The sequence below is a fragment of the Equus caballus genome, chromosome 12 (genome assembly GCF_041296265.1).
Source record: "Equus caballus isolate H_3958 breed thoroughbred chromosome 12, TB-T2T, whole genome shotgun sequence".
Classification (NCBI taxonomy): domain Eukaryota; kingdom Metazoa; phylum Chordata; class Mammalia; order Perissodactyla; family Equidae; genus Equus; species Equus caballus.
Genome location: NC_091695.1, coordinates 48,588,195 through 48,604,777, shown reverse-complemented (window position 1 = coordinate 48,604,777; position 16,583 = coordinate 48,588,195). Strand labels below are relative to the sequence as shown.

The following is a 16,583-nucleotide window of genomic DNA, read 5'->3' as shown; positions in this document are numbered from 1 at the left end:
AATCCAATGTGACCGGTGTCCTTATAAAAAGGGGAATTTTGGACACCGACACGCACAGCGGGAGAACACGTGGAGATGGAGGGAGAGATGGGGCGACGCTTCTCCAAGCCAAGGAAGCAAAGGAAGTTCGCTGGCACCCACCAGAAGCCGGGGAGTGGGGGGAGACGGGGAACAGGTTCTCCCTCCCAGCCCTCCGAAGGAGCCCGCCGTGCCCGCCCCTGGGCTCGGACCTGCAGCCCCGGGACTGTGAGACGAGAACTTTCTCTTCTTTAAACCACTCGGTCTGCGATACTTCATTGGGGAAGCTCAGCAAGCTAACACAGGGCTCCCCTGTTGGCGTGTGTGGTTCCTCCAGCTCTGAGGACGATTTATTTTAGCCAATTACACATCACTTTCAGGAATTGAGGAGCTCAGGGGCACCGCCCACCTGCTACCCTCGCTCGCGTCACCACGAGTCGCTCCACCCGCCAGTGGAGTGGCGGGGCGGGGGCGGGGATTGCCGATGTTGTGCGCACGCTCGGCGGGGAGGGGCTTGCCGCTGGCTGTGCGCATGCTCCCCTGGCGGGCGGGGACGGCGCGGCTTCCAGCCGGCTGTTCGAAGCCTGGGCGAGCGGGGCGGGGCTTCCCACTGGGTGTGCGCATGCTCCTCCCCGCGGGGCGGGGACGGGGCTTACAGTTCCCGTGCGGGAGGAGTTACCCGCTGGGCCGGCGCAGGATGTGAGGCGGGGAGCCGGCGTCCCGGCCCTATAAATTCGTGAGCCGTGGCCCGACCGTGCGGCAGTTCCTCTCTTGCCGGTCGCCGTTTGTCTTTTTAGTCGGTGGAGTTATGTCGCCGTGCGGGCTGCTGCTGCTGCTGCTGCTTCTGGGACGGGTGAGTGGGGCTTGGTCGCGGTGACCGGCCGCTACAGCACGGGCGGCTGCTACTGGTCCGCGGACCCGGGCCCGGGAGAGAGGACGAGAGGCCGGGGCGCGATGGGAGGCCGGGGCGCGGGGTGCGGGGAGAGAGGAGGAGAGGCCGGGGCGCGGGGAGAGAGGAGGAGAGGCCGGGGCGCGATGGGAGGCCGGGGCGCGGGGTGCGGGGAGAGAGGAGGAGAGGCCGGGGCGCGGGGAGAGAGGAGGAGAGGCCGGGGCGCGATGGGAGGCCGGGGCGCCGGGCGCGGGGAGAGAGGAGGAGAGGCCGGGGCCCGATGGGAGGCCGGGGCGCCGGGCGCGGGGAGAGAGGAGGAGAGGCCGGGGCCCGATGGGAGGCCGGGGCGCCGGGCGCGGGGAGAGAGGAGGAGAGGCCGGGGCCCGATGGGAGGCCGGGGCGCGGGGAGAGGTCGGGTCGCCGGGAGAGGTCTGGCCTGTGAGGGATCCGTGGTTCGCGTACGGCAGGGGCCCGGGGCGGGGGGGGGTGTTGGGGGGGTGGCGACGGCGCGCGTTGGGGGCGGGGCCATGCCGCTGGGCGGAAACGAGGAGCGTTTTGGAGAGCAGGGCACTGCGGTTCATTCCCAAGTCTTTCTCAGCCTCCTGCAGGCTCTCCCAGCACCCTCCTTCCTGTGAGGAAGGGTTGCCCAGGGAAGCAGACTTCTCACTTCAGGTTGGTGGCATGTACTGCTCGTTTAAGGCCTTTTGTGGGTCCCCGAATGTGTTGGTTGTGGTTCCCACAGGGCGTCGGGTGTCCAGTGGGCGATTCTTTTTTTTTTTTTTTTTTTGAGGAAGATTAACCCTGAGCTCACTGCTGCCCATCCTCCTCTTTTTCCTGAGGAAGACTGGCCCTGAGCTAACATCCATGCCTATCTTCCTCTACTTTATCCGTGGGACGCCTACCACAGCATGGCTTGTCAAGCGGTGCCATGTCCGCACCCAGGATCCGAACCGGCGAACCCGGGCTGCTGAAGCAGAACATGCGCACTTAACCACTGCGCCGCTGTGCCGGCCCCCAGTGGGCAATTCTTTAGGGGTTTCCTGGGACAGGAGTGAAGGCACTGGAGGGGATTTTTCAGCCTGAGGAGTTGGCAGAAGGAGCCAGTGGGACAGCAGAGGGGGACGGGGAATACTGGAGTGAGGAGAGGGACCCGTGGCCAAGGCAAGCCCCAGGCGGGTAGGGACATTGCCAGTGGGAGGTGGCCCATGGCCAGGAAAATGGGAACCCCTTGGTCATCTGCAAGGGAGGGGCCAGAGGAAGGTGTGAGTGAGGTACACGTGTCAGGTGTGAAACTTACAGGGGCATCAAAAGCACTCAGAAAACAGGATAGATATTTTGATGTAGTATTTTTTTTCCCAAGATTGGCCCTGAACTAACATCTGTGCCAAGGTTTTTTTTCTTCTTCTCCACAAAGTCCCCCAGTATATAGTTGTCTATTCCAGTTGAAGGTTCTAGTCCTGCTGTGTGGGACGCTGCCTCCACATGGCTTGATGAGCAGTGCTAGGTCCGTGCCCAGGATCCAAACTGGTGAAACCCTGGGCCGCCGAAGCGGAGCGCACAAACTTAACCACTCAGCTCTGGGACTGGCCTCCTTTTTTTCTTCAGGGGAAGATTTCTCCTAAGCTAACATCTGTTGACAGTCTTTTTTTTTTTTTTAAATTTCTTTTCGTTTTTCTCCCGCCAAAGCCCCAGAACGTAGTTGTGTGCAGTTGTTGGTCCTTTTAGTTTTTCTGTGTGAGCCGCCACCATGGCAAAGGCTATTGACAGATGAGTGATGTGGTTTCGTTTGATGCGGCGTTTTTAAAACATGAACAAATCATGCAAAAAAATCAAATCATTTTAAATAGAGACAGAATGCGACCCTGACCCCGCTCAGCTGCTTCGCATCCTGGTATCCCAACTCCGGTTCCAAAAAAACTTTATGTACAAAGGCCGGCAGCCATTTGCCGATCTGATTTTTTAAAATATTGCATGAAATAGTATTTCTGTTCATTGCTGAGTGTTTTTCGACCCCTTCCATGTTGCCTCGTCCTGGGCCTGAGAGGTCAGGGGATGCAGGAATGGGGGGCACACACTAGGGGGCAGCCAACCCTGGTGCAGCCGAAACAGCCGCTGACCCTCCCAAACTCGCTCTTGGTCGCGGTGAGGAGGCTGAGCAGGGTGTTTTCAGCAGGAGGAGCGGTGGCAGGATGGGAGGCGCTGGGCAGAGAAGGCTTGATGTGGCGTTCAGGTGGGCAGCCCTGCCGGGGAGGGCCAGGCCCTGCGTGGCCAGAGGAGAGGACACGACTTCCTGTAGTGTTTCCCGCTTGCCGGGGACCGGCAGTGGGCTGTGACGGTGAGCCTTGCCTGGATGGAGGACACAGCCTCCGTTATCTTGACCGGGCAGAGTTCCCGAGACAAAAGCTGCATTTCTCTGGTCTGAGATTTTTTTTTTTTAAGTTTTTAATTTTTAAAGTTTCATTTTGAAATAACTTCAGACTTAGAAAGTTACCAAAATAGACCAAATAGTGGCACAACAGTGTGAATGCACTAAATCCCGCTGTATTGTACACTTTCAAATGATTACTTTTAAGTTACGTGAATTTTAGCCCAATTTAAAAAACCCCACAACATCCTTCAAAAAATAAAAGAAGTCTGATAGCACAAAGACTTATCTAAGAAAAGGGTCCCAGTGTGCACTGCTCCAATGAAGCGCACCCCTGCGAGCAGAGCAGTGCTCCCAAGTGGCGGGCGGCATGTCGAGGACGTGGACGGTTCCCTTGGGAGCAGAGGCATCTCTTGGTAACGCCAGTCTCCCCTTTGTGATTGAAGGTGACCACAGCATCCAGTGTGACCGAGTGCGGCCCGGATGAGTATGAGGCTGAGGGTCTCCACATGTGCTGCAAACTCTGCCCAGCTGGTAAGCCCCTGGATGTCTTCCAGAACCTTCGGAGGCAGACCTCCTGTCCTGGGGGAAGGGAGGCTGCAGGTCCTTTGAGCAGAGCTGGAGGCTGCCCTGTGTGGGGAGAGCCTGGCTGGCTCGGGGTACGTGGGCCTCCCCTGGGCAGCCACTCACCGCTGTTTACCTGCTCAGGCCACCCTGCTCCCCTCTTTGGGGCTGTCGTTGGAGCAGAGGGGTTTGTGTGCTTGTTCTGAGGTGGGTGAGTGAGTTGTGCAGGGCTTGGAGGACGAAAATGGGGGTGCGGGCCCAAGCTGGACACTCCCGCCGGCCCTCCTGTCGGGGGTGGTGGTGGACTCCCAGGGAAGGGAAGCTCCCTGCAGAGAGGCCATGGCCACTTCCTCGCCCACAGCTGATCCCTGGAGGTTTATCCCTCCTCACAAGGAAGCTGTGAAATCGGAATTCCCCCGTGAAGCCAACGATGAGCTGCAGCTCTCAGGGCCTGCTCCCCCCACCCCCAAGTCCTCAGCTCCTCATGGCCAGTCATGGCCACAGCACCTGGGCCTTCAGGGGGAACCTGGTCAGGGGCCCACCACCCAACCGCCCACACCCCATCTGCACACGTGGACAGGTGTGCACACAGTAGCAATGAAATGACCTTCATGGGTCTCCTCTTTGAAAAGGCCCACTCCGTCCCTACACCCATCGCCATCCGTACCCCACGGTCACACACATGCCTCATTTTGTCTGTGAACCTTTGCTTCCATTGGGCTGCCGCTTCAGGGAGCACACATACCGGTACATAAACTACATGCACACGCACACCTATATGCACATGCACGCACCACATTTGGGAAAGAGTGAACACCGTTGGCCCCGCGTGAAATGCGTGGACTCCCAGCACACGTGCAGAGTGGGTGCTGTTATGGCCTATTCCCAGGGAGGCCATGATTTGGCTCAGCTCCAGTCTTTGCATGAGGCGAGCGCTGGGCCAGGAGGGTGTCCCTAGGACTGGGTCAGCTGCCTCTGTGGATGGGGCCGTGAGCTGCTGAGTCTGCGCAGGTTGTCAGGAGCCTGGGGTGGAGGCAGGATGGAGGTGTTCGCAGGCTCTCAGACGGGTCCAGCATCAGTGCTCAAAACAGTCCGCTTACACATGCTGCAGGACACCCATCAAAGCCGAGGGGTGATCAGGTCCCCAGTTCCTGGGACGCGTAGCCAACTACCAGTCCCAGAGTGTTCTGAGGAGATAGGAGTCGAGGGTGGGTACTGAGCAGAGGGCCCAGTGCCCAGGCACCTCTGGGCCTCCTCGAGCAGAGGCCTCAGGGCCCAGATCAGGTCTGTGCTAGAACAGGACTGCCCTCGGCCCTCACCTCCCCTCTGTGCCCCCCGCCCCCCGCAGGGTCCTACGTCAGCGAGCACTGCACGGTGAACCACAGCAAAGGGCAGTGCAGGGAATGTGAGCCTGGAACCTTCACTGCCCACCCCACGGGGATGACCAGCTGCCTGCCGTGTGCCCAGTGCCGGGAGGGTAAGTGGACTACAGTCAGGCTCCGGGAGTCCTTTGGTTTTCAAATAGGGGCCCTTCGACCGGCTTGTAGAAATCGCCCCAAAGGGCATGATGACAGATAACAACAGCAACTGAGCTGCCACCGTAGCCCTCAGCCGCGGTGTGTTTTATACAATGAACCGTGTAGATGGTGAAAGGGTCCATCTCCGTGGGCGCAGGCTCTCAGAGTTGCCACGTACCAGAATAATATACGGAAGTTCATCTAAATCTCTCTATATCCCCAAACTTGTTTTAAAAGTGTAACTTTAAAAAAATATACCATTTGTATTAACAAAAACAAAAAATATAAGATACTTTGGAATAAATGTAGCAAAGGATGTGTGAACATTTATGTGAACAAGCAGCATTTAAGAAACTCTAAACATGCAGAGCGAGACAAGATGATCGTGAGTACGATGTCAGTCCTGCGTGGAATGATTCTCCGATCAGTGCGTTCCCCGTGAAATTCCCCACGGGACTGTCCACTCGTCATGCTGTCCACCTGCGATACAGACAACTTGCATTAAAAGAAAGTCCCTGCAGGACTTTGCACGAAACTTGATAAGCTGACAACTCCCAAAAGACTCCTGGAGAACGCAGAGAAGATGGCATGCTGGCTGTCCCAGGTAGCAAGACTGTATGGAGACAGTTACAGACAGCGTGGTGTTCCCGTAGGGGTAGACCATGGGACCCGTGCAAATAGCCCTGTGGATGTGGAGTGCGGTGTGGTGCTGTGACCTGTCCCTTCACAGGAGGAAGGTGGGACCCTCAAACGATGCTAGGACAGATCACGAATTGTCCACGTAGGAAGAGGTCCCGTGCAGGATGCAAGTTTCTACTGTCCCTACCTCTCGCCAGCCACAAAAATCAATTCCTGGTGCATCAAAATCCATAGGTGAAAAGTAAAACTTTAGGAAGAAAAGAAATGGGGCCGGCCAGGTGGTGCAGCCCTTAAGTGTGCACATTCTGCGTTAGCGGCCCAGGGTTCGCCGGTTCAGATGCTGGGTGTGGACATGGCACCTGCTTGGCAAGGCATGCTGTGCTAGGCATCCCACATATAAAGTACAGGAAGATGGCCACACATGTTAGCTCAGGGCCAGTCTTCCTCAGCAAAAAGAGGAGGATTGGCAGCAGTTAGCTCAGGGCTGATCTTCCTCAAAAAAAGAAAAAAAGATAGAGTATTTATGGCTTTAGGACAGTGAAAAGATGTTTGTTAAAAGAAAAACATAAAAGATTGATAAATGTGACTACATTAAAATGACAGACTTCTGTTCATCAAAAGACACCCAAATTGGAAAAGTTAAGCCATGAAGTGGGAGAATATATTTATGATTCATACAACTCATGCAAAATTAGTATGCAGAACAAAAAAAGCTTGCCTATAAATCAATAATAAGGTTTGAAATTTTTTTTTTTTCTTCCTGAGGAAGATTCACCCAGAGCCAACATCTGTTGCAAATCCTCTTCTTTTTGCTTTTGAGCCTCCACAACAGCATGGCCACTGATAGACGAGTGGTGTGGGTCCCCACCCTGGAACTGAACCCAGGCTGCTGAAGCAGAGCTCGCTGAACTTAACCACTAGGCCACCCGGGCTGGCCCGGATTGAAAGGAAATTAAGTGGGAAGAGACAAGGACATTACAGGGAAGATGAAAGAGAAATGATCAGGAAGCATAGAAAAAGCCCTGGAGTAAATAAAAAGAGACGCTGTTTCTTATCTACCAGACTGACAGATTTAAAATGTTGATGCCAAGTGTTCATGGGGACATGGAACAATGAGAATTCAAAAACTAATGGAAGAAGTAGGAAATGGGTACAGCCACTTTCGGAAACAATTTTCGCATAGTTACTGAAGTTGAAAATGTGCCCAAGCCAGGGCCCAGCCGCTCCACGTCTCCGTCTAGACCTGGACAAGCTCTTGCCGTGTGTGCCAAGCGAGATGGGGAAGAGTTTGTAATAACGTGAAAGCAGAAGCACCCCAACCGCCGGTCGACAGCGCAGTGGGTGTAAACGATCGTGGGAATTCACGCTGTGCGTAGTGCCTGCCCCGAGAATGGGCTGAAACAATCCAAGTGAGCAGAAGCCGCCCCGGGCTGGGGTGCACAGCAGGATCCCGCTGATGCCCGTGTCGTGTCAAACACCGGGTTCAAGGACGACGAGAATGTGATGGGATTAGAGGGCTGAAGTGGGGGTGTGGGGACAGGGCCTCAGGCGCGTGGTGGTGGGCTGGGTGTCAGGCTCGGGATGCGGTCCCGTTTTGTTTTCATTTATAGCTCACATAAAGTTCTTTCAGTGTGTTAGAGGACAAAATGTGGGGGGTCGGCACAGGCCTTCTTAAGCACGCCCCCCTTTGGGAAGCTGTTCGCCCCAGCGCAGTTTCAGCGTGGGGCGGGTCTCACCCTGCGTCTGTCTGGCGGGTGTGGACGAGCACTCTGGCAGGGCGGCGTCGGCGTGACCGCAGAGGCGTCGCTGGCGGCCGGGGGTCAGGGCTTCTCTGCTGTCCACTGCTCGCTCTGACGTGTTCCTCGCACGAGCACGCAGGAGGGGAGTCCTTTGTGGGGCAAATGAGATGAAGAGAAAAATAGGGGGATATGTCGGAGGGGTTGCATCTGGCCCCCACCCCACATTTCAGGGGTACCCACTGGTCTCTGCGAAGCCCCCAGGTTTTGGGGTCACCCACCAGCCTCTCCGTGGACACCCTGATGGCGGGGGACACGGTCTGGCTGTTCCCTCCACGCCATCCCTGTTTGAGAAGGGAGGCTGAGTGCAGATTCTGTGGCTGCCACCCAGCAGCTGGACGTGGCCCCGGGTGACTGACCCTCAGCCCTCCCTCTCGCAGATCAGGAGGTGGTGACGAACTGCTCGCGGGTCAGCGACCGGCGGTGCCAGTGCCAGCAGGGCAGCTTCTACTGCGACTCCCCGGACTGCGCTGAGAAGTGTTTCCGCTGCACAAGGTTCGGGCCTCGGGGGCGCAGGCAGACCAGACAGGCCTGGGATGGGACCCCCACTCCTCCATTGACCGTCAGCTTGGCTTTGGGTCATTTAGTTATCTGCCACCCCCCAGAGCCTCAGTTTCCCCATCTGTAAAATGGGGCCAGTGGTAGCACTTACCACACACAGGTGCCCTGCAGATTAAATGTGACGTCGCCTGGATGTTTCCCCCTGGTGGCCGGCCTTGAGTCAGTGCTCGTTGGTTCATTCATTCATTCATTCACTCACGAATGGTTCTGAGCCCCACTACGTCTGGCAGGTGGCATTGCAGGCCCTCAGCCCCCAGCAGGGGTGCAGACAGAGGGTCAGGACACGTATGCGGTGAGCTGTCGGTGAGGAGTGGGGGTGAGGGGGCGGCACTGGGCAGAGAGGACGGCAGTAGCGTCCTGGTGCTGCTAGAGTAAGGCGCCACACTAGGGGCTTTAAAACAAACAGCAGAAATGTGTTCGTTCACAGTTCCAGAGACAAGCAGTCCGAATGGCGGTGTCGGCAGGGCGCCCTCCCTCTGCAGGATCTGGGGAGGCTCCTTCCTCGTCTCTTCCAGCTCTGGGTGCTGCCAGCGCTCCTCCGCTGTGGACTCACTGTGGCGGCCTCTGCTTCTGCCTTCACGGGCTTCTCCCCTGCGTGTTCGTGTTGCTGCATCTTCGCGGGGCTTTCTCTCTATCTGCGTGCAGATTTCCCTCTTGGGAGAGCAGTCGTGGATTACAGCCCACCCTAATGCAGTATGACCTCTCTCAATGATATCTACGAAGACCCTGTTTCCTCATAAGGTTTCCTTCTGAGATCCCGGGTGGGTTGGGTTTCGGGAGGACTTTTTGGGGAGACGTTTGCAGTGGTAAAGCCACGTGCAAAATAGCTCACATTTCTGAGGCACACGTGGATTCGTAAATACCACTCGGACTGTGCCGAACCGCTGGCTTGTATAGTGACAGATCCCAAGTCAGGACTGCCTTCAGATCTGGTTTGATCAGGCCTCTGGCTTCTCTGCTCTTGCTTGCCTGTCCCCTTCTCCATGGGCTTCCTCTTTGGGCTCACTTCCCTCTTGGTAGAGATACAGCTACGACTGGTGCATTCCTCAGAGCCGCACACAGCTCTATCCAGAAACAGAGAGGGTGGGCTGCTCTTCCTGCATATATCACAGAGAATTCCCAAGCTTTACTCTCACTGAACCAATTTGGGCCACATTGCCAGGGAAACGGCAGACACTGATTGCCGGCAGCCTGGTGGGCCATCCTGGGACCTGGGGCTGGTCCCTTCTAACCCCTTGCCTGTGGGTATGAGAAGGATGCCTTGGGCCCAATGGGTGGGGGAAGCAATGTTCAATTTCTTTCTTTCGTTCCTTTTTTTCGTTTTTTTTTTTGGCGAGGAAGATTGGCCCTGAGGTAACATCTGTTGCCAGTCTTCCTCTCTCTTTTCTTTTTCATCCCCAAAGCCCCAGTACATAGTTGTCCATCCTAGTTGTAAGTCCTTCTAGTTCTTCTATATGATGCCGCCACAGCATGGCTTGATGAGCGGTGTAGCGCCAGGATCCGAACTGGTGAACCCCAGACCACCAAAGTGGAGTGCACGAACCTAACCACTATGCCGCCAGGCCGGCCCCCAGAGTTTCTTCTCTCTTTCTTTTCAGATGTCAAGGTTCAGTCCTTCAGCCCTGCAGTGCCACACGGGATACAGTTTGTGCCGTAGAAACTAACCAGGAGCCAGATGAGAGGCTGACTCCATCTCTTCAAGGTGGGTCGGCACACCTTTGCCACGAAGGTAACTCGTTTAGGCTCTGCGGGCCCTGTGGCTGTGTGGTCACTACTCAGTGATCAGCGGGAGAGCACTTTGGGGCCTGGGGAGTCACGACCACTGCCGTCGCTCCCAGGAGCAGAGACCTTCTTTCTGCTCAGTAGGATGAGGAAGGCGTGCTGAGCCCTGCTACAGCATCCTCTCCTTTGCCTCCTTCCAGGAAACAGAAACTCGAGTGAGCCCTTCATTGCGGTGGCGGTGGCGGTGGCGGTGGCGGTGGTGGTTGTGGTTGTCCTCCTCATCGTCTTCATCATTGTCGTTTACCAGAAAAAAGGTAAATTAGAGTTAGATGAATCCTGGAGTAAAATAGATCAGCCACTGTGTCAGGAGCTCAGAAGTGGGCCCTGGTGGAGCAAGGTTCTTGACAGGTTTTCATTTAAAACACAGCTATGCGCACTTTGTAACTCAAGGGGCCGCTCGGGCGCCTGAGCTCGGCGCTCTGGGGCAGGGAGCCGTGCGCTGCGCTCCCTGACCCAGGGGCCTTTCGCCACGAATCTCGGGTCAGCTGAGATTCCAGCCAGCTGCAGACTGGCTGTCCGGGGTGCACTCCGCCAGGAGGGTGGGGAGACTTCAGCCAGGGGCAGTTGCTCGAGGGAGGAGGGCTCCGGCCAGGCCCCGGGGACTGGCGAGTGCTCCGTGTCACCTCACCTCCTGTGTCTTCCAGGTGTCCAGATTCGCCGGTGGGTGGTCGGTTGCTTGAAACGTAAGTCCTCTTTTTTGTGAGTTCAAGGCATTTCATCTCCCCCGTGGAAGTCATTGTCCTGTTGAGTATCAGTTATTTTCATTTCTGTCTTCTTTGTTTTCAGGTGAATCGGAGGAGCCCGGCAGCCCTGTAAGTATCACCCAGGGCTTCGCCTAATGGTAGCCTCAGTCCTTGAAGGCATTGGGGCCTCAGGAGACATCCCAGGGGCGGGCGCAAGGCAGCCCCATGCCTTCCCACCTGGTGTGCAGCCCGCTGTGCGGTGCTGTCTGCCTCCACCTTGTCAGAGCCCCAGAATGTCTGTGCTGAAAGAAGATTTAAATTCCGCTGGTCTAGACCACTGAGTGGAAACTGAGGCACACAGGGGCAAAGGGCTTTGTCTTGGTTTCCTAGAGCTATCCAAACAAATTATCACCAAGCGGGTGGCTTGAAACAGTAAGGAACTTACTGTCTGCCAGTTCTGGAGGCCCGACGTCCGAAATCAAGGTGTCGGTGGGGTTGGCTCCCTGAGGCTCGCGGTGGGCAGGGGCCTCTGCCCCGCCTCTCTCCTTGGTTGCCAGCGATCCTCAGCATTCTTTGGCTTGTAGACGCTCGCCCGAGTCTCTGCCCCCGTCTTCACGGGGTGCTCTCCCCATGTGTCTCTGTAGCTTAATCAGTATCCTTATAAGGACACTCGTCATTGGATTTAGGGCCCTCTCTAATCCAGTATGACCTCGCCTGCAAAAACCCTATTTCCAAGGGAGATCCCGTTCACAGGTCCCAGGGTTAGGACGTGGGCATCTCTCTTTGGGGGCCACCGTTCAACCCACAAGAGTCTTGTGTTGGGATCCCCTGGGGAGTGGGTGGCAGAGTGGGACCTGACCCCATGCAGTATTCTCTCAAATGGCACAGCTCTGGCTTACCTATCAGACTGTTGGCATTTCTTTCTCTAAAAGTGGCTTGGGAAGGCCCCATCCTGCAGGCTCCTGGCACCAAAAGAAATGACTTTGTCTTTTAGCCACCTGCGCGCAGCCAGTCTGACGACGCATTACTACCCCCGGACCCTGAGCGGGACCCATCAGCCGCTGGTGTGGAGACAGAGCGGGAGTTGGAGGAAGAAAGTCTGGCTTTGGACCCCGGGGCCGGGAGCTGCCCAGGGCTGTCTGAGGACCCCGAGGAAAGCATCGAATTGCAGGTGACAGCAATTTGTGTCCCCGGCGCCCATGGGCCCCAGGGCCTGGCCGAACAGCACCGCTCCCTCAGTAGTCTGGAGCAGGTGAGTGAGACATCTGGGTGGCTCTGAACAATAACAAAGCCTACGTTTATTGAGCGCTTACTGTATGCAGGGCCCTGTGTTCAGTGCTAACACGCGTGCTCCTCTCACATTCTTGTATGAGTGTCCTGGGGCGGCCTCCACAAAGTTCCTGCCACGGCCATGGCGGCTGAAACAGCAGGAACTCATTGTCCCCCAGTTCTGGAGGCTGGGAGACCGAGATCAAGGTGTGGGAGGGCTAGTTTCTCCTGAGTGCTGTGACGGACAGTCTGCTCCCGGCCTCCCGCCTGGCCATGGGTGGTTTCTGGCAATCTGTGGGGTCCTTGGCTTGTAGGAGCGCCATCCCGATGGCGACCCTCATCTTCCCATGATGTTCTCCCTGTGTGTGAGCCCGTGTCCACATTTCCCCTTTCTATGAGGGCACTATTCAGATTAGGGCCATCGTAATGACCTCGTCTTTACCATCTGCAAAGACCCTGTTTCCATATGAGGCCACATTTATAGGTATGGGAGTGAGGACTTCCACATGTGGAGAGCACAAACCAATCCCTAACAGTCCCCAACCCAACCTGCTGTCCAAGGGGACGCTGAGGCTCAGTGTCCTTGCTCGGCTCCCGGGTCTGGAATGTGGCAGGGTCGAGGAGGCCCACAGGCCGGTGTTAGACCGCAGCCTCCTGAGTCCGTGCTCATTTCTGGGGTCAGCGCCGCACACCTCAGCTAAGCCGCTCCTGTGTGCCAGGCGTTGCGTCTGGAGAAGACAGGGTTGCAGGGACTGGGGAGGGAGTGGGGAGCACACATGTCCGCCGGGTGGACCGTGCAGGATGGAAGCAGGTGCCATGTCCAGCTGTGCACAGAGTGACAGTCTCTGTCCTCCATTGTGGGGCTTCAGGGGTGCTGTCCCGAGGCAGTGACAACTTGAATAAGGTTTGGCAAGATGAACAGACACCTGCTAAGTGGCCCTGGGGAGGAGGGCCCCTTGGGAAGATGGGACGTTGTGTGCAGCTGAGGGGAAGGGTGTCAGGGAGGAGATCATGGGGCCCCTGTGCCGGAGGTCGTGGGCCCCTGGGCCCCTGACTCTGGCCTGGAGGTGGAGCTCTCGGAGACTGTGGCTGAGTGGGTCGTGTGCCCTTAGGCAGCATTTCAGGGAGGTGGTCTGTGATCATCAGATTCTCCAAGGAGTCCGAGAACATGAAATGCACAAGTGAGGACTCTGCCCATGTCAGTGAGAGGCACTGGGCGGTCAGGCAGGGTGCGGGGGCCCTGGGTGCCCCTCTCAGACTGTGCCGTGAGCATACAACCCGTCTTAGTCTGCGGCTGAGCAGCTACGGGACAAGGAGGGTGAGGCAGGCGCCGAGCCAGCAGGGGACAAGAGGCAGAGCTGGGACTTGAACCTGGCAGTCATGTTCTGGGCCTTACGCCCAGGGCAGGCGGCTTGATACTAAAGAGAAGGCCTCAGCTCGTCCTCAGGAGGCCCGGGCGTGGGGAGCCATCGCTAGTAGCAGCTCCTTACAAGGGCGGGCGGTCCAGGGTGTCTGGAGTCCGGTCCGCACTGAGGTTTCCATGAACCAGGAAACTGCGTGTGAGTCACTAACATTGCTTCACGGTGCGTTTCTGTGCACAGGTGTCCTCTCCGTTAGTATTGTCCCGAGTAGAACGGGTCACCCGCAGGTGACATCATTTTAATGATAACTGCCGCCGCCATCCCCCCCCAGGGTGGAGGGAGCGAGGGCTGGGTCTAGGAAAGAGTCGGGGGGCACGCTCAGAGCAGCTGGGCTACCCAAGCAGGGTCAGCCGTGACAAGACAGTGTGGTCCTCGGGCCCCAGCAGTGTCCTGCGGAGCATGACCCAGAGGACACAGGTGGGCTGTGAGCTCTCTGCCACCTGTGGGTGGGACACGGGGGCACTTCCCTGTGGGCGGACTTTGCCGTCCCACTCTTGGGTCTCAGGTGCACGGAGGGCCGCTGGCCCCCACCCCCTGTTCCTACCAGAGAGCACGTTCCGGTTCTGTTGCAGTAGAATTCCCCGAAGAGGCCACACAGATTTCTTCTCCTGCAACAATTTTATTCTCTTCTCTCTGCAGGAATATGAACAAACGTATTTTTTGAAGGACACGTCCTCTAAGAGTAAGTAAACCGAGTTCTTCTTTTATATTGACTGTTCAGGCTCAAATCCTGTTTGCGGTGAACGTCAAGGCCTCATGTGTTTATTTCTGAGATGGGGGAACATCTGCCTCCTCGAGGCTATAAGGACGTTCCCTGTGGATTTGAAATTCAGTTTTTCACGTTCACTAATGACATTAGAGAAAATAGACGTTTGTCAAATAGAAGTTTTGTGGGGTTCATAAAGAGTGAATGTTGCTTTTATTTTATAAAACATTCATGTTTTTAAGAAAAAACATGAGTGAGTGGTAGGAATACTTGCGTCACCCTCGATTGTTGGGTCCCTCGTTGGCTCCGATGCTGTGTTTTTAGTGGTACGAGAGTCAGGATTTGTTGAACACATGCTGCATAGCAGCTGCTGTCTATAACCTCATCCTCACCAGCAGCTCGGTGAGACTGCCCCATTTCACAGGTTTAAAAGCAAGAGAATCCGAAACCCAGAGAGGTTACAAAACTTGCCCCAGTCTCAGATCCTGAGCGCGGCACCCCTGGCTCATGCCGCGAGGTCTTCTCAGGGCCGACCCCCTTACAGCCTCTCTGCCGGTGTCAAGGGAGACAGGAAGGGCAGGGGGCCCCTCAGCGGATTCCTTATCCCCACGGGGCTTCGGACTCTCCCAGATCCTTGCTTCCTCCTGCTGGGCTCGTTGGCTCCAGGAATGAATGAGGCACGGGCGCAACCAGAACCCGAGCTGCGCAGGCCCTGGACTGACCTCCGTCTCCTGGCCTCTGCGCCTGCTCCCTTCTGTGGGATCAGCTGGGGTTGCACAGCGCCTCCCACGTCCTGGGCCGGGGCGTGCCGGCTGGTGTGCAGCCCTCGGGAGAGGAGGAGACGCCTCTGGGACAGCACCCCCAGGGAGCAGAGTGACAGTGCGTGCTCCACGTGCCTTCCAGAAATGTAAACAAACGCTTCCTTTTTGTTTTTCAGCCACCAGTCAGACCTATTATATCTTCGGACAGGAGGTTACACCAAGTAAATGGAACATGTTTATGACGCTTATCGGACTCGAAGGAAACGAGATCGAGAGGTGCCGTTACGAAAATCAAGGAAATTTGATTGAAGTGCATCATGAGATGCTCGTCATGTGGAGAAGCAAGTTAGGCAGGGAAGCTTCCATTTTTAAACTCATGGCTGCCCTCCATCAAATGCAGTTACGTACATGTTTGGAAAATATTATAAACAAATTGATTGCTGAAAATATTTTAGCTAAGCATGCAGAGACCCCAAATTAGAGTCCACTCCTTTGGCACAGGCGCATGCCTTTAAGCAGTGTCGTGAATGGGTAGGATCTGAGCTTCCCACCCAGTGCTGGCCCCGGCAGAAACTTCCTGAATCCTTGCTGGGGCTGTGCACGTCGTCTCAATAGAGTCTACATAACGCTTCCCGTGGGGAGGTCAGTTCCGCATACACCCAAGAGTGCCGCTCTGCCAGGGCAGGGGAGTCCAGGCGGGCTGCCTCTGGCCAGCGTGGCAGAGATGGGCAGGTCCTCAGTGGACTTCAAGGAGGTGTGAGCTTGTCTCCTGGAAACCACTTATTGTGCTGGGTAGGTTCGCCTTCCCTGGAACCTGTTCCCAGGCACCGAGGCCGGGAGAGTTTGGTGATTGTCTTTCTGCAGCCACCGACTCCTTGATCTCAATCACTGGGATGTCCCCATGTGTGCAAAGCATTCCCCCAATCTAGCTGCCATTGTATCGTGACAAGGTCTGGCAATGGAAGGAGAATCGTGCAAGGCACTTCTCCAGGGCACATAATTCTTTAAGCAGAATCTTTTGTCCTCCTTTCTAAAGCCTATTACTGATTAACGTCTTCCCTCAGTCCTGGAAGCCTTGTAAAAACAGGCAGAACGAGCAATAAACATATCTCAAAGAACAAACAGCAGCCCCCAAGGAGGTGGGGTCTATAGTCCGTTAATTATATGCTCGCTGCCCTCCTAACTTCATAAAGACCCTGAAACTATGTAACCTCTTCCTAAACAATCCATATGTCTGCTGCACATCTGGATGTAGATAACCACCTTTGATTATTACCTTTAGTCACGCACTGCCCCTCATCTATTGTTCCCATGACGACAATAGTTAAACCACCTCGTGTGATTTTTTCTATATAAGTGTACCCTGTCCCCAAAATAAATCGGACTTGCTTGCAACTGCTTCGAGTCTCACGTCTAGCACTTACACTTTCGCCGACACTGTCTCTCCCGCGGGTACCTGGACTCTGCCGAGGCTGGAGCCCGGCAAGTGGCGCCCTGACAGGGACCCGACGGGTAAGTTCTCCCCTCTTCCCAGGACGGATAGGTTCCTACCCAGGGCTGGAAAGAAGAGCCCCCTTTAGCCCCTCTCTGGAGAGGGAGGGTGAGGAAAGGA

The 16,583-nt window shown here is 56.1% G+C and overlaps 1 protein-coding gene across 4 annotated transcripts; it reads left to right on the top strand.

Annotated features, from left to right (window-relative positions):
• The first annotated feature begins 544 nt into the window (after positions 1–544).
• Positions 545–16,366, top strand: LOC102150834 (tumor necrosis factor receptor superfamily member 1A). Of its 4 annotated transcripts, none has more exons than XM_070230286.1 (12): positions 561–871; positions 3,719–3,806; positions 5,185–5,313; positions 8,169–8,283; positions 8,777–9,042; positions 9,948–10,051; positions 10,272–10,385; positions 10,776–10,814; positions 10,918–10,943; positions 11,809–12,066; positions 14,144–14,186; positions 15,148–16,366. In XM_070230286.1, exons 5-12 carry the CDS (start codon positions 8,798–8,800, stop codon positions 15,450–15,452), a joined length of 1,134 nt encoding a protein of 377 aa, XP_070086387.1. In that variant the 5' UTR covers positions 561–871; positions 3,719–3,806; positions 5,185–5,313; positions 8,169–8,283; positions 8,777–8,797; the 3' UTR covers positions 15,453–16,366. The 4 variants fall into 4 exon arrangements, with proteins under 4 accessions (XP_023510488.2, XP_070086386.1, XP_070086387.1 ...); XM_070230287.1 differs by lacking the exon at positions 561–871 and adding an exon at positions 1,449–1,579; XM_023654720.2 differs by lacking the exon at positions 8,777–9,042 and having other exon boundaries at positions 545–871.
• Positions 16,367–16,583: the final 217 nt, after the last annotated feature.

What these genes read in the sequence shown, in the direction of transcription:
- LOC102150834 (XM_023654720.2), top strand. Translation starts at nt 827, where the DNA reads ATGTCGCCGTGCGGGCTGCTGCTGCTGCTGCTGCTTCTGGGACGG. An exon ending in TGCTGCTGCTTCTGGGACGG is followed by an intron (nt 872 to 3,718) that starts GTGAGTGGGGCT and finishes TTGTGATTGAAG; the next exon opens with GTGACCACAGCATCCAGTGT. An exon ending in TGTCGTTTACCAGAAAAAAG is followed by an intron (nt 10,386 to 10,775) that starts GTAAATTAGAGT and finishes TGTGTCTTCCAG; the next exon opens with GTGTCCAGATTCGCCGGTGG.